Source organism: Schistocerca gregaria, chromosome 4 (assembly GCF_023897955.1).
Source record: "Schistocerca gregaria isolate iqSchGreg1 chromosome 4, iqSchGreg1.2, whole genome shotgun sequence".
In the NCBI taxonomy this organism is placed as follows: domain Eukaryota; kingdom Metazoa; phylum Arthropoda; class Insecta; order Orthoptera; family Acrididae; genus Schistocerca; species Schistocerca gregaria.
Window position 1 is genome coordinate 558,789,404 of NC_064923.1, and position 17,448 is coordinate 558,806,851.

Consider the following 17,448-nt stretch of genomic DNA (forward strand, 5'->3'; position numbering starts at 1 on the left):
GATGCAATTGCACAGAACGTTTCTGATGCTCGTATAAGGGAACAGATTTTAAAACTAGTAAATCCCTCCCTTCACCAAGTGATGGACATATTGGATCGGCAGGACACACTTGACTTTGCTCAGGAATCATTTGAAACTTCGCCAGGAGTGTGTCAGGTTAACCAGCCCGCCGGGCTAGCTGCACGAAGCAGTAAACAGCCCTTGCGTCAGGCCGCGCCGCTGCCGCCAGGCTCTCAGACACGTGTGCCGCGCCGGCAAGCAAATGCAGTGATCAGCTCATGCCCGCGGTGTGCTACTAAACATTCACGGGAGAACTGCCCGTCACGCCAAGCTATTTGCTTTTATTTTAATAAAAAAGGACATGTTTAGTGTGTTTGCCAGAAAAAGCTCAGATCGGAAGCTCAATACCGTTCCTGGCCCTTTGCTTCGCGCCGGAATCGGAATCGAACTAAGGATACTCAGGCCCGCGAAACTTCGCCCATGGAAATTCATGTAGTTCATTCCACTCCGCGCAATGCCACTGACTGTGTTCGTCATAAAAATAGTGTGCGTCGACATCGCCGGAACTCCCGTCAAGTCGCAAGTGATTATGTACCAGTGTCAGTTCACGTTGCACGAGACTGTCGCTCTTGTCGTCAGTAGGACAATAAAATTTTTGTAGACTTGGACATTAACGGCAAAGTGATACCATTCCAGCTCGATACCGCAGCTGCAGTTTCACTGATCAATCAAGACACTTACAAACTGCTCAGCACACCTCCGTTGCGTGCCGAAAATGTTAAGTTAACTTGCTATTCAGATCAAGAGATCCCTGTGTTAGGACAGTGCAGTCTTATTGCAACATACAAAGGAAAACAAAACTTGTGTCATTTTACGTCCTTCGTTCTTCTTCTGCAGTGAATTTGTTTGGTTTCGATTTATTTCATTTGTTTAACTTGTCTATAGTAAATCAGGTCCTATCAGTGAACCAGACGGTGCCTTCAGACAGTGTTTCTCGTCTGTGTGAAGAATTTGCAGACTTTTTGCAACGGGCCTCGGTTGTGCTAAAAACTATAAAGCACATTTGGAACTGAAAGTAAACGCGCAACAGAAATTTTTCAGAGCGCGCAATGTTCCCCACGCATTGCGTGATGAGGTCGCAACAACATTACACGATTTGGAATCACAAGGTGTAATTGAACGTGTGCAGGCTTCTCTCTGAGCATCACCCTTAGTAATTGTGCCAAAACCTTCCGGAAAGTTGAGACTTTGTGTGGACTTCAAGCAACAGTGAATCCACAACTAGTGATTGCAACTTTTCCTTTACCCCGCCCGGAAGGTGTTTTTGACAAATTGTGCCCGGGTAAATATTTTTCGAAGTTGGACCTAGCAGATGCGTATTTGCATATACCGGTGGACGAAGAATCCCAGGGCGTTCTGGTGGTTAACACGCATCTTGGGTTGTATCAATTCAAACGACTGCCATTAGGGTGTGCATCCGCCCCTGCATTGTTTCAGCAATATCTACAAACTGTTTGTGCGTCGGTCCCTACTGCAGCAACTTATCTGGACGATATTGTGATCTCCGGAAAGACGGAAGAAGAACATTTGACCAATCTCAGAACATTATTTCAGGTCTTGCGACAAAATGGTCTCCGCTTGTAAAAGGACAAATGTGTGTTTTATGCTCGGGACTTGCCATATTTGGGACATGTACTCAATGCCCAAGGCAAACATCCCAGTCCCACGCACCTTCGTGCCATACAAGACTTGCTGTCGCCGCAGACTTTGAAGCAGCTACAGAGTGTGCTGGGAAAAATCAACTATTATCATAAATATGTGCCGCATGCCTCTTCCATTTCAGCTCCGTTTCATCGCTTACGCCGTAAGGGTGTTCCGTTCGTCTGGACGACGGAATGCGAATGCGCCTTACGCCAGTTGAAATCGGCGTTGCTTTCCAATACTTGCCTTACGCCATTCGATCCCCAGAAGCCCCTTTTTTGTTGATTGTGGATGGATCGGATTTCGGGATCGGTGCTGTGCTTGCGCACAAAAATGGATCTCACGATCACCCTATTGCCGTTGCGTCCAAATTGCTCTCGTCTGAGCAAAGAAATTATTCATAGGTCGAGAAAGAAGCATTGACTCTCGTATTTGGTGTTACAAAGTTTCATGATTTCTTTTATGGTCGTCACTTTACCATAATCACAGACCACAAACCTTTGACATCGCTTTTTCATCCGACCAAGCCTGTACCTCCACGTACAGCGCAGAAATTCATTCGCTGGTGTATTTTCCTCTCTCAGTACCGCTACGATATCTTGTATCGGTCCACTGCTAAACACGGAAACGCCGATGCGTTGTCCCGCTTGCCTGTTGCTGAGGACAGGGCACTCGATTCCTCCGAACTTGCTTGCATGTTCATTGATGCGGAAATCGATGACGTGGTCGAATCGTTTCCGATTGATTTTCGTCGTGTAGCTACAGTCACAGCTGCCGACCCTGTCCTTGCTCCCGTTCTGAGTTTTGTTGCTACACAATGGTCCTTGTCAAAGTCACGGATCGGGTACCCGTTGGTTCGCCGATGTTTTGCTTTTTGTACGACTTGGTGTTTTGCTGTTGCGTTATGATAATGATCAGTGCGGGGTCGTGGTCCCACGTTCGTTACAGTCCTCTGTATTACAGCTTCTCCATCAAGGACGTTGGGGTATAGTGAGAAGGAAACAACTTGCTCGTCAGCACTGTACTTGGTTCGGAATCGATGCCGCGATTACGAATATGTGCTCTTCTTGCATGGTGTGTGCCGAACAACAATCAGCACCTCCGCGGAAATTCTTTGCATGGCCAAAAGCCACTTCCGCTTGGCAACGCTTACACATCGATTTTGCTGGTCCATTCTGGAATGCTCGATGGTTGGTTGTGGTAGATTCATTCAGAAATTTTCCTTTTGTTGTCCGGATGTCTTCCATGACGTCATCTGCCACCATCCAAGCATTATCCGCTATCTTTTGCATTGAAGGTCTTCCACAGACTATTGTTTCTGACAATGGCCTATAATTAATGTCCGCAGAATTTCAGTCATTCTGCAAGGCCAATGGTATTCAACGTCTGACGTCCGCGCCGTTTTCGCCACAGTCGAACGGTGCCGCTGAATGATTGGTCAGGACTTTCAAGCCACAAATGTTGAAGTTGAAAGAGTTGCATTCTCGGTAGGACACGTTATTGCTCTTTTCGTCCTCGTATCGCTCTCAGCCCCGAGATGGTCGCTCGCCGGCTGAGTTGCTCCACGGTCGTCATCATCGAACCTTGATGTCTTTGCTACATCCGCCGCTTCAGGTTCCTGTGCCGCGGCAGACACCTGCTTTTGCTCCAGGCGACGTTGTCTACTATCGCCACTACAGAGGTTCACGGCGTTGGCTCGAAGGGCGCATTCTTCGCTGCCTCGGCAGCGCTATATATCTGGTTTTGTGGGCCTCTGGTGAAGTGCGTCGGCATCTCAATCAGCTGCGCCTCTGTCGTCGCACGGGATATGCTACTCGCCGTGTGCTTTCAGAAACGGTGTCGTCGGATCAGCGCCCTGGGTCTCGCCTCAGCCCCAGGTGTTACCGACGCTGCCTTCCATTTTGCCCCATGGCGACGCGCCGCCGCCACCGCCGCCGCCGCCGCCTGTTCTCCCGCCGGTGACGCCTCCCTGGGACAGGCGCCGCCGATCGCTTCCCATGGCCCGTTGTCCTCTGACATGGAAAACTTGCCTGCTCCGAACCATATGTCGTCTTCGCCCGCCAGGTGCCCCGGCCCGATGGAGGTCGACCCTTCGACCCCTCCAACCGCATGTTGGCGTGCTACCTGGAGCAGGTTTTCAGGCTTTTCCTAGCTCCCCGCGATCCGAATGGCAGGGTGCGGGTGGTACGGCCTCGCCTGTTGTTAGGCTCCCCACCTCGTCGCTTACGTCAACATAGGGTCCTCCTCACCGCGGGCGGAAGCCTTATGCCACAATCGTACGCCGATTTGCGGGGCAGGAATGTGGTGTCACCGCCAGACACCACACTTGCTAGGTGGTAGCCTTTAAATCGGCCGCGGTCCGGTACTATACGTCGGACCCGCGTGTCGCCACTATCAATGATTGCAGACCGAGTGCCGCCACACGGCAGGTCTAGAGGAACTTCCTAGCAATCGCCCCAGTTGTACAGCCGACTTTGCTAGCGATGGTTCACTGCCTACTTACGTTCTCATTTGCCGAGAAGATAGTTTAGCATAGCCTTCAGCTACGTCATTTGCTACGACCTAGCAAGGCGCCATTATCAGTTATTATTGATATTGTGAAACCTGTACCGTCAAGACCGACGTTAATCATTAATGGATTGAAGTTAAGTATTCCACCAGCTACGTCCGTTTGTCTGAAGTCTAATTTCCTTGTTCTGTTCCAGACCTCACGCCAGCCTGCGTGAGCTAAAACGCGTGCCTTTCGGCCTCCTCTAGTAACACGGTGTTGGCTCTCCTGCCAACCACAACAGGTTTGAGTACCGTGTTCTGTACTTCTAATTAGGAGACGGGTGTTTTCGACCGAAATCGGCTGCTAATATCCCTTACTTCATTCCATTCATAGGTTCTTACAGTTATTAGATCGCGGGAAGTGGGAGTGGTGGGTGCAGACAGGAACTCTACCAAAGTGGGGCAGCCCTCTTTCCTGCAAATTTATTAAATAAAGAATATACAAACTGAACTGACAAATGTGTTATTCTGTCAAATGATTTGAATTTTCTGTCCTGAAATCCTTTTCCCTTTCCTTAGTTTTAGTCTTTTCCCCGCCAATTTTCAGATGGGATAGGTTATTGGGGAAGTAGGGAAGGGGAGAGCTGGGCGATTTCCTAAGAAGGGGAAAAGAGGTTCAGAACTGCGGGAAGGGTGAGGAAAATAGTGTCCCTTTTGCCAGAAGGGAGGTTCGAGGAGGAGGGTGAAGGGTGGGAGAGTTTCCCAGAAGGATAAATCAGCCTCAGGGAGGTCATATGCAATTTAGCATAATGGTAGGATGAGGGAGGAGGGGATGGGTGATGTAATTGATTCGTTTAATTAACTAGCATATCAATTTGGTATCAGACGTGCACCAGGGCTGGCTTTGACATTTTTATGGCCACAAAACCAGGAGAGGCGTTTCAGTCGATGTCGTGCTGTTGCCAAAGACACTCGCGCCGGTCATCTGCTACCATAGCCCGTTAGTGCCCAATTTACCTACACTGTTCTATTGCATACGTTCGTCATGCATCCCATATTGATTTCATGCAGTGTTGCTTGCAAGTTAGCATGGGCCACTCCACACAAACGCCGCTGCTCTTTGTCGTTAAGTAAAGGTTATTGGCCACTGCATTGTCCATGGAGAGAGGTCATGTCTGATATCTGATATTTGTGGCACACTCTTGGATCTCAGTATATTGAATTCCCTAACAATTTCCTAAATGGACTATACCATTACTGGTTCCTACTACCACTCCATGTTCAAAATCTTTTCATCCCCGTCGTGCGGCCGTAATCACATAGGAAATATTTTCTTATAAATCATCTGAGTACAAATAATAGATCTGCCAATGCACTGCCCTTTTATAACTTTAGAATATGGTAGTTCTGCTATCAATATACGTACATATCACTGCCCCATGACTTCTGTCACCTCAGTGTGTAAAGGAGGGAAATAAATTTTACAAAACAAAGGCATATAATAATAATTATGTAGCAAATACTTTGCATTAAAGTTTTACGAAAATCTAACGAAAAAGTTTTCAAAACCCCTCCGACGACGTACCAACCTACATGAAAGTTTGAACGCCCACTTGTGGGCAATGGACTGTCACTGCTGTAGAGGGTAACAACTGTAAAGGAAGACACAGATTCGAGTTGTCCAACAAATGTTTGAAGAGCTGGGTGGAAGTGCTATTCTCAGATGAAGAGTCCCACCACCCCCCCCCCCCTCCCCCCGACCAAAATAAAGAAAAAGTGAAACATGCAGAGGGGAATGCTTCAGAGACTCTTATAGAGTCATGATTCGGGCATCTTCAGTCAGCGACTCAGCGATATGGTGCTGTGCGAAGTCTCCGTGTTCGGAAGGACGGTGGTGGGGGTCTCCGTCTGGCCGTCCTAATTTAGGTTTTCCGTGATTCCCGTAAGTCGCTGAAGGCAAATACTGAGATGGTTGTTTCAAAAACGACACTGCTGATTTCCTTCGCTGTCCTCCACCAGTCCTGAGATTGCGGTCTGTCTCTAATTAATGATCACGTCGTCGACTGCATGTCAAATATTATTATTGTGTTAATGTTCTGGCGCTCGGTTATTGTCATCCACCTTCTTCCTTCCCAATGCAATAACGTTAGTGTGAATTACAATGTCTTAATTTTGTACAATTTTGTAATGTTCTTTCTTATGATCGAACCCGTTTTGTGACACAGAACACATTCTGGAGAAGGCACGATGGAGATCATGTGCAGATGGGCGGCCAAACAATTGTGTCTAGTAGTCAAGGGTTGTATGACTACCACTTCACTTCTTGGTCCACAAGGCACTACTGAGTCTCCAATGGCTTTTTCCTGATCTCCCGTGTTATTTGATACGATCTTTTTAATTATTCTCGAAATGTGTCGTTAATTATGTGTTTGACTAAAAAATATGATATGTTAGTTTTTTCTAACGTGTTTGATTCCTGGGCCCTTTTCGGCTGGAAAATCTGCTTTTTCATTACCATCTAAACAACAGTGAGATGCTATCCATTGAACAACTTTGTCTAATTCTTACAGCATTGAAGTACTATTTGTACTTCATTAAGTACAAGGATTCTTGTATGTTAAGTTTTAATAACTGTCGGTATAGCTGCCATGGAATCGTAACTGCTTTCTCTAATTAATGTAAATAATTCATTAGCTGAATTGCTGCACTTCTGATGGCTTAAACTTTAGCTTCAAAATTTGAGCGATTCTTTCCTAAGGTTTATTATAAGGAGAAAATCTGCTATATATTCCTACGCCATCATTTCCTTATTTTTCCATTAATGAACCATATGTGTACATGTGGAGCCATTGATCTTTAGCGTGTATCAGATTTCTTGTTTCTAATAGTGTAGCTCTCATTGCTAATTTTTTTTGTTTCATTTGTTATAATTATCCATTACGTCCAGCTGGTATTGCCAGTGAGAAACCAGAACTGGAGAGCGTGGGAAAATAAATGTAGAGTGCCTCCGTCGGATTCACCTAGCATTTGCAGGCCGGATAACACAAAATGGTTTACAAAAGGGTTTCAAGACGTATCTCAATACAAGTGTATCTCGGGTTAAAACACACTTCCGTTCGGATCTCCAGGTGAGGGCAGCATTGAGACACAGCCGTTGAGGCGTACCCTTCAACCGCTTCGACGATAAATACTCAAAGAAACTTCCGTAATATTCTTTGAATTCAGTCAGTACCTGTTTCAGTAATTTCAAGCTTATTTAACTGTGGTAAATATTATTAAACAGTTATTAGTCAGAGTAATGATGTAACACTGATGTGTTAATACGAGGGCTGTCTAGAAAGTAAGTAACGATCGGCCGCGACATGGAAACCACTGGGAAAATCCGGTAAAGCTTCGCACAGATGTGTTGGTCAGTGTCTCTAGTATGCCCGTCAATCATGTCGCGACGCCCTTTTCAGTTTTGAGTGAACAGTGAGCATGTAAAGATGCGTAGGGAACGGCGTTTCCCGCCAAGCATGAGAGCCCGGTTAGAGATTTCGCTGTGTCATGCAGACCACATAACACAACTGTCGAGCAGTTCGTCTTCAATCCAATTCTCGGCCGCACACTGCAGGGGCAACGAAGACGCTCCTGCTGCGTTTCCGATGAGAAGTGTTTGATCATTCACAATACAGTCCGTAATTGGCTCCCCCTGAATCTCATTTCTGCTCACAAAAACCACTGGCCATGAAAACAAAATTTTTCGACAGACAACGAGCTGCAGACCTGGCCGAAAGCACAGGCGGCTGCTTTCTATGATATTGGAAAGCTGATACAACATATGACAAAACTCGAAGTTGGAGCGGCGACTGTGTAGAGAAGTAGGTGGAAGGTGTACCTAACTGTTGCAAATAAAATGTTTCCGGTTTTCACTGTGGTTTCAGTTGCGCGACCGATCGTAACTTAGTTTCTGGACAGCCCCCGTAGATGATTGAGACTGAAAAGGAGTGTGGCTTTGGTGTTATAACCGTTAATGGGAATAGTTGGGGAACTTACTCTGCACAACAGCCCGGACTCTGGAAGCCCTGCCCTGGTACCAGCGAGAAGTAGCCGAAGAAGAAGGCTGCGGGCAGCAGCCACAGGACGACTATGCTGGCGGACGTGTTGCGCGGAGTCATGATGGCCGGGTAGTGCAGCGGCCGCAGGATGCCCAGGTAGTGGTTCGTGGCCAGCGCCAGCAGGTGCGCCACCGTCGCGATGATGCCAGACAGACGCAGGGCCTCCACCGTCAGCAGCAGGCATTCGTTCACCTGCCACGCAGCCACTGAGCAATTTAGTCGACTATTGTCCCCTTCCATCAAACGAGGATCACAAAAAATTTATGCATAAATGTTATTTTGTCAGACAGTGACGTTACTGGAGAAACGTGGCTGTTATGCAGTACTGAATGCTGATGGAGTGTGGCACAAATCAAAGACAGTGACAAGATGGTAGCTAGTTCTGATACCAATGTTCCTCGCGTTTTGATAAAAGCATCAACAATGTGGCTGTACATGGCTATACAAAAATTACCATATCGACAACAACATAAATTGTGTAACTTTAGTTAAGGGATCATATAAATTTACGAAAAATCTCTGTGCCTTAGTGAGCACAGTGTGTAATTAATCCTTTCACTGCTGGGGACGCGTTAACTCGTCATGCCTCGCCGTTCCCTGGCGCGCCTGACGTGTAAAGCGCGGCCCTTGGGTCTTTGCTACTGCGCTAAGGACCTGTTGACGCATACCGCGCCACAGGCCTTTCCACCGCTAGGGACGAGTTTAGGCGCACTGAGTCACGACTACCTGAGCGCAACAGACGTGTAAACACGCAGAGTTGTCTCACCGCTGTGCTCTTCCAGTAGCTGTCCAATGGTTTATATAGTTCACGAGGGCATATATGTTTGTTGCTGCGTTCTCTCTTTGCAGAATTAGACTTCGATTCCTGTGTTTTCGTCAGTTTCCTTGTTTTCTACTAGAGAAATGTCACAAGTTTGCACAGATAAAGAAATCCTGGATATGCTCAGTAAGAGCGACAGTGTGTGTGAATTATCTGACGTTCCTAGCAGGGAAGACTCTTCGACAGAATCTCGAAGCTGTAGTCCTCAGCTCTTTACATCAGAGGGGAGAGCAAGAATTACAGTCAGCAGTTCCTCTGAATCGGAGAAATAAGAAAAGGTCAGTAAAACTGTTCGGAAAAGAGCTCGCCTAAGTGACAAATTTTACTGGAAAGAAACCGATATCCAGTCGTTTAACCATTACTTCGATGACTCGAGTTCAGGACACAAATGTCAATTAGATACTGACCCAAGCATTCTTTCATTTTTTGTGATATTTCTTTCTCAAGAACTGTTGCAATTTATTGCAGACGAAACAAATCGATTTTACGTTTACACCAGAGACAATACTACAGAAACTGTGAATTCTCGACTGTCGAAGTGGAGAGAAACTGAATTTGAGGAAATGTATTGTTTTGTTGTTATTTGCCTTCTAACGACGCAAGTTTAAAAGTTAAAATTAAGTCTACTCCTGAGAACGTTACACCTCAGTGGTAGTTCTGTGAGTGCTGGAGGCGACAGTCTATTGAAAATTAAGACGACTGTTGACAAACCTCGTAAGACGTGACAAAGCTCGTAAGACGTTTCGTAATTCATTTTTCCCACATCACAAGCTTTGTATAGATGAAAGTCTTGCAGTTCAAAGGACGATTATCTTTTAAGCAGTTTATTCCAACCAAGCGAAGTAGATTCGGAATAAAGACGTTTGTGATGGGTTACTGTCAGAGTGGGTATCTTTTGGATTTTATTGTATATACAGGCGCAACAACAGAAATTGGGTTTCACAATTTGGGAAAAAATGGAGACGTAGTGACACCTTTTGTGGGACCGTATTTGGAACAGGGTCATATTCTATGTGTCGATAATTGGTACTTCAGCCCGGACCTGTTCCTATAGCTTCACAACCATTGAACAGCCGCATACGGCATAGTTCGTAAGAATGGGCCCAATATGTCGAAACTGCAAAAGAAATTAAAACAAGGAGAAACTGAGTTTAAGTAAACTGACAAGGTCCTTGCTATCAAGTGGTGCATGTTGACCACAATTCACACAACAGAAATGGTTGAAACAGAGAAGACTGACAGAAACACTGTTGAATAATAAAGAAACAACAATGTATTTTAGACTACAATTCGAGTATGGGTGCACTTGGCCATTGTGACATGTTACTGAGTTAAGTGCGATCAGTGAGTAAGACTGTGAAATAGTTCAAGAAATATTTTTTTCACATTCTGGATTTGTGCACTCTAAATGCTCATGCTCTCCACCGGTCGGTAACATGGTGAAAAATGTCACTCGGAGAGTTTCACCTTTCTCTCGTCAGAGAGATTGTAGAAAAATATGCTACAGTACGGAAACGTGCTGATAGGGGAAGGCGCGATGATGACGAGAATCCTCTGCGATTCACAGGGAGACATTTTCCGGCTGTTATCGTGAGTGAACATTCACAGGAATGTACGCTAATGTGCAGATTCGTGGTTTGCACGAAACAGAAAGTGCGCCGAGAAGCTAGATACCAATGCAAAACTTGCAACGTTCCATTATGTGTTGCGCCCTGCTTTGAGACTTACCAGAGAAATAAGCATTATTAATCATTGGGAATTAAATTTGAGAAAATTTATTGACACTGCTGAATGAATTACTAAAGTAAAGGGAAAAATGTAAAAAAAAATACAAATCTTTTTTTAACTTCGCCAGTGCCGGTCCAAAGCCCGGATGGAAAAGGATGGGAAATAAGAAGCAACAGATGTAAAATTATTGAAACGAAGTCTGACTTCTTCATTTGTAGCAGTTTACTGTCAAATGAACGGACTGGGTGATACAGATGGCGCAATATCTGTACTGTGGCCAGCTTTGGTAATAAATACAGCCACTTACTAAGAAAGCCCACAAGCAGCTAATAGAATATAGTAAAACAGAGTAAGTTTATTCATGTCGCAGTTCGATGTAGCTGTCGGATGGCGATCCAATAACAGTCAAAATAGGTAAGGAACAATTTTGGGTTATTGCAGAAATCGACTGAGGGCTACGACGCCGACACATTGTATGTTTCGTCGAAATAATCAGAAAATCACTTTTATAAGCAGCAATTAAATTTGTATGCGAAGATAGAGAAAGAGAATAAATTTCAAAGGGAAGATTTCATTTGTTATTATTAAGCAAGAGAAAGAAATCCTAAGAAAAGGTTACATAGTTTGTTGTAAAAGGGAAGGTTATCAATAACACAAGAGGTATAGAGGTTTCAGTATTCAGCACAGGGCGGTTTGTGCAGCGCGGGCCGATCCGGTCCTGGAGGCGGCTCCGAGGGACGGCCTCGCAGGTCACAGAGCCGGATTACGCCGGAGGGCTCGGCACGTCAGCGTACCAAGCCGATGGCGCGCCTCCAGCAGGATTAAAATGTCGTGGGCCTACGCAAAGATGTGTAATATTTATGGTACACCAGTAACAGCTGCATTTAGTATGAGTGCAGCAATCCTGCAGGACGGATTTGATGTTTCTGTTTCACTTTTTTTATTGATGCATATGGGAAACCATATTCGAATCAGGATGGTACAGTGCAAACCTGTCGATGAAATATCTGTTTGTGGATTACTGAGTCATTAGAAGTAGTACAGATACGGTTGCTCTGGTGTAGTTTGTATTATTGCCATAGTTACCCATCTTTTCCCCTCCCTCATCGTGCAATGTTGCTGGATTCCTCCTCACCCATATGACAAAGACCAAATGCCCTATATCTGAACTGGTGGGAAACCCAAAAACTGGCAGGAAAATTAAAATATCCAGTGCTTCCCCTTCCTGCTGGGATGTCAGTGCGTTAGTAGGTTATCGTATGCGTACAATGGTAGGGAATTGTAAAACCCTATCTGAGGAAATACCTTGACAGTTGAAAATCTCAGATGGCAGACCCTGGGCCTCAGCCTGTTCTCAAAGTTCCTTCTAGTCCTAGAATGTCTGAAATGAAAATTGGTGGCAATGCAATCCTGGCGGAGCCCCCCCCCACACATCTTAACAATTTAACCTCACCCACTCTGCATTATGTTTAAACAGCACCTCTCCACCCCAGTTTCCTGTAGTTTCAAACCCAAGAGCTCGTATATACCAGCTTCAAAATTGTGAGAAAATTGAAAACATGCTTGTCCTAAGTTTAAAATGTTGAAAAATTCAAATATCCACTTACACTATGTTTAAAATGATATGAAGCCCACTGTCTGTCAGAACTAGACCACTCTTGTCCTAATTTTAAAGCTGTATAGCTCGCTGGTTCAGCCTATATAATTTTCGAACATTCGCCACTGTCATGTGTAGTATAATAGGAATAATCGAAGTATGCATTCGTGTCTTTATTTAAACATATTCTACATCATGATGGAGAGAGATATGCATATCTCACCTGCACCATCACCGCCAATGAATCTGTGCACGCCAGTCAACACATACTCAACTGCCAGCACCTGACAACCACCCAAGTGGTCAGGCAGATTCCAGTGTGCACCCAGTATCCTATTACGACAGTTACATACTCATAACTGAGCATAATGTGGTCCCAACAATTACCTGCGTCACAAGCACATGCCTGGCATGGCATTAGTGGTACACTGCTCAGCTTTCATCACAATGTGTCAGAACTAGTAGTTTGTTTGTCACCCCATTTAGTCAGTCAGGATTGCTGGCAGTTATTAGTTACTTGTTCCCCGCTATGGACACTGCAAATCGTCAAAGCTGACTACATCATTTCTCACGTTTCCATGTTAAGTTTACAACTCTATGGCATCGTACTTGGAGTTGTATTGCCGTGCACATCTCTACCGTTACAACTACTTTCTGAATAAACATTATTCGAACCAAATCGCAACTGCGTGGCCTACGTCATTTAAGGAACGTTAATTTAGTTCCCGATATGTCAGGTGCTGGCAGTTGAGTATATGTTGACTGGCGTACACAGATTCATTGGCAGTGATGGTGCAGGTGAGACATGCATATCTCTTCCATCATGATGTATAATATGTTTAAATAAAGACACGAATGCATCCCTTCTATCACTCAATAAAATACTGTGGTAGTATCTATCTCTGGTACATGAGTCATGCAGGACATTCCAACATAGGACTCCACTTAACTGTGTGATGTTACTGTTGCGACGTGATTTTAGTATCACTTAATATTTTGTGATATTAGTTCATTGTGATGCTATTTCGCAATTATTTCATTGGATATACTGGAGTGGTGAGATTGGAAGGGAAGTCTTACACTCGCTTCACGGGGTTATTGTGTCACTGGAAACGTATCCATGGCATCTTTTCTTAGCGGAAGGCAGTCTGTCAATCTTATTAAGTCAAGAGCGCCTCCTTTGGCCATAAGAACAGTTCCGCAGAAGTTGGATGGCAGCAACATACTTCACGGCCGATGAATGCTGGGCAGGTGCCAACATCCCTTGGTGGTCAGTTTGTGCCTTGACCTGCCTACGGCCCCCTGAGTATAACTGATGTCAACATTTTTGCCTTTCTGCAAAAACTTCAAATAGCCACACTCAAGACGTCATGGCACGGTCTAACCTGTATGGGAGAATCATGCGAGCTAACATCACTGAGATGGTCGGGCTCACACGCGTTTGCCCTTCGTCGAAATGTCTTGGTTCAAACTCATCTGTGGGCTGATCCACACGTGTCCCATTACACGCTCTAAATCAGACAGTTGCCACGCTTTGGTCAAATTGTCAATTTTGCGAAATACAAAGTTAATATGGCATATAATAACAGTTATAAAAATATCGGGAACTAAATTAACGGCCCGCAGCGGTGGTCTAGCGGTTCTAGGCGCTCAGTCAGGAACCGGGCGACTTCTACGGTCGCAGGTTCGAATCCTGCCTCGGGCATGGATGTGCGTGATGTCCTTAGGTTAGTTAGGTTTAAGTAGTTCTAAGTTCTAGGGGACTGATGACCACAGATGTTAAGTCCCATAGTGCTCAGAGCCATTTCAACCATTTTTAAATTAACGATCCTTAAATGATGTAGGCCACACAGTTGCGATTTGGTTAGAATAATGTTTATTCAGAAAGCAAAGCAATAGCGAAAGTGTTCGTATTTAGAGTTACACTCGAGCGCATATCTATTTGATACAGTTCGATCATTCACAAACTCAACGTGAAATACAAGTAGCCTATGCAAAACGTTAGAGTTCACACAAAGCGCGCGGCTGCTCACCGCTCAGAGACCAAACCCCGCGATACCACACAACACGGTATTTTCTAATTCGTTTCACTTGCTATCTACCTAAACACCGACCGTCCGCTTTCTCGTCACCTCTAGCACTGTCCCTCTGCCCGTCCTCGGCCGCGTTTCCCGCGCGCCGAATATTCTCTCTCAAATGACTACTGCAGATCCCTTTCCTGAAGCCGTCTATCTGATCGGCAGCAGCTTATTCTACCTTATTTTACATTTTAACATCTTTAAATAATCTAAGCTTGGAAATGTCCTCACTCTGTATCAAGTAACAATAATATCCATTACGTAACAACCGTTTAACTCTTTTACATAAAAACAATACAATTTCCTTCTTAGCTATGAATGCCACGGTCTGTAGCCTTGCACCAATGTGCTTTCTGATAAATAAATAAAGAACAAAAGTAACTACTATGAACTAAACTTTACAACAAATATTCTAATACCTAATAATTCCAAAAGGTGTTATGCTGTCATCGTTGAATGTGTTTTGTGTGGAAGCAATGATGATCTGATGCTTAACTGGAAGTACTGATCATTTAGATTTACTGTATCTTTTAAACAAATAAAGTTGCAAGTTGATATTTACAACTTTTGTCATTTTAATGATGCGCTATTGTCTGAAATGTAGATCGTTAAGATCGACCAAAGCGTTCCAATTTTAACATTCTAGTCTTAGTTACAAAAATTGTTAATTTCACTTTAACAGTAACTCCTAAACTGTTAAAGATATGATCACTATTCAAGTTGTATTCGGATCACCACGAAAGTTTATGGAGTAGGGCAGATTAAAATTACTCCCCCTGCATTACTACAGATTTAAATAGTTTTCATAAATGTGAGTCTTCGGTTTCTCCCGGCGTATTTCCTTCTCGAACAGTCCACGGGTGTACTGCCGGTCCATAGTAACAACGGGCACAATATTTCTGCAATCAGACATTTAGCGACCGTCAGGTGCGCTGACGACCTGGGCTCCTGAGGGCGGGCACGCGTTTTAGATCTCCTCCCTCTGCGAGGCGTTCTCTCCGCGGTCCGCGCCAGCTGCCGCGCGTCGCCGGTCTCTGAGAGGCTGGCGTCGGCGTCTGTGGTGGCGTCGGTGTAACTGCCTCCTCCGCCCTGGTCGACCGTTAGTTTCCTTTGCAGAGCCTCTTTTTAATTAGACTCAGTGCTGGTTCCCATGCCTTACTGAGGTTGTAGCCGCAATCTCAGTCGATCATCCCTGGTGCGAATTTCGATAGCCTCTCTAATGACGCTGTCCCAGTATTTAGATGTCTTTGCCAAGACCCTGGTATGTTGGCAGTCCATTTCGTGATTTTCGAACAAACACTACTCTGCGACCACCGACTTGTTAGGGTACCTAAGTCGAGTGTTCATCTGATGTTCTCGGCAACGATCTTTGACGATGCGCACTGTCTGGTATATGCCGGCCTTCCGCAAATCGATATTGTCTTTGACACTGCGCAATAATGTTCTTGTTTTATTGGGTGGGCAAAAGACAGACCCTACTCGGTGTTTCTTCAATATTCGTCCTATTTTCTCGATAGTGCGCCATTATACGGTATATAGGCAGTTTCTATCTCCTACTCCGTGACTTCTTCCGTCTCAACATGCTGTACTGTAGAGGTGGAGCGGAGAGCGCGTGCGATCTGCCATTCCGAGTACCCGTTTTTCCGAAACACGTTTTTGAGGTGTTCCAGCTCATGGAGCAGACTCTCTGCGCCAGACATGGTGCGCGCCCTGTGCACAAGTGTTTTTAGCACCACATTCCTCTGCGAAGGGTGATGCAGCTATCTGCATGCAAATACAGATTTTCTTCCTGTAAATCCCGCGGCCCAGGGTGCCATCCAGAAATAGTAATCTTCCCTCTGCTTCGGTCTCCATAGAGAATTTGATGTTCGGATGTATGTGGTTCAGGTGTGTAAGGAAGTCTAGGAGCTTGTTCCTTCCATGGGCCCTGATCACGAACGTGTCATTCACATAACGGAGAAAACAAGTAAGTTTCCATTTGACGCCAAAGCTTCCTCCTCGAAGTAGTCCATATAGAAATTCGCGACCACAGGCGAGAGTGGCTCCCCATTGCGACTCCTTCTGTTTGTTCGTAATATTCTCCAATAAAGAGAAAATACGTGGAGGTCAGAACATGTCTGAAAAGGTCGGTCGTCTTCTCGTCAAATTTCTGTGCAATAAGCTCACTTACTATCGAAGAGGCACCCTGGTGAATAATGAAAGAACATCAAAACTCACCAGGTTGTCTGAGTCAGCTTGAAGTTGTTTTACGAAACCCACAGAATTATGAAGGTGATGAGGGCATTTACCCGCATAAGGACTTAGTAATTCTGCCAGGTATTTCGCCAGCATATATGTAGGTGCCCTAATTTTGCTGACAATCGGGCGTAACGGCACCCCTTCTTTGTGGTCTTTAGGGAGTCCATGAAGTCCTGGCGGTACAAGTCCATGAGGTGTCAATTTATTGGTGCCACCCTCTGGTGAATCAGTGTCATTGAGAAGAACCCTAGTCTTGTTCTCCACCTTGTTTGTGGGGTGAGCGTTTATCTTCCGGTAAGATTCGTCGTTTGGAAAGCTATGCATCTCCTCAATGTAGTCCTTACGGGAAAGAACAACCGTAGCATTGCCTTTGACAGCCGGTAAGACAACAATGTCAGGGCTCTGTCTCAGGTCTCGAAAGGCTGTCCTCTGTCTACTGCTAATATTAGACTTGATCGGTTTAGTTCTCGTCAGAGCACGGCAGGCTTCCCAGCGTACTTCTGCAGTTGCTTCGGGTGGTAGTCGCGCAGCAACCTGCTGAACTGCACTGTCCGCTACTGGCGTGAACCTAGGTGTGGGAGCCACCGAAGGAGCCGTCTGCTGAGTGTTCATGCTTTTCTGAAGTGATTTATCAACAGTCGCAGTACTGAATAACTTGACAAAAACACATTATTTTTGCTGATACAGTTGCCATGTACG

General features: G+C 45.2%; 1 protein-coding gene across 2 annotated transcripts in view; it reads right to left on the reverse strand.

Annotated features, from left to right (window-relative positions):
• LOC126267042 (beta-3 adrenergic receptor-like) overlaps window positions 1–17,448 on the reverse strand; it is a 310,268-nt gene that overhangs the window by 189,187 nt on the left and 103,633 nt on the right. For both annotated transcript variants that reach the window (XM_049971853.1, XM_049971852.1), the window contains exon 3: window positions 8,227–8,480. In XM_049971853.1, the coding sequence (XP_049827810.1) occupies window positions 8,227–8,480 (254 nt within the window). The remainder of the gene's footprint in view (window positions 1–8,226; window positions 8,481–17,448) is intronic.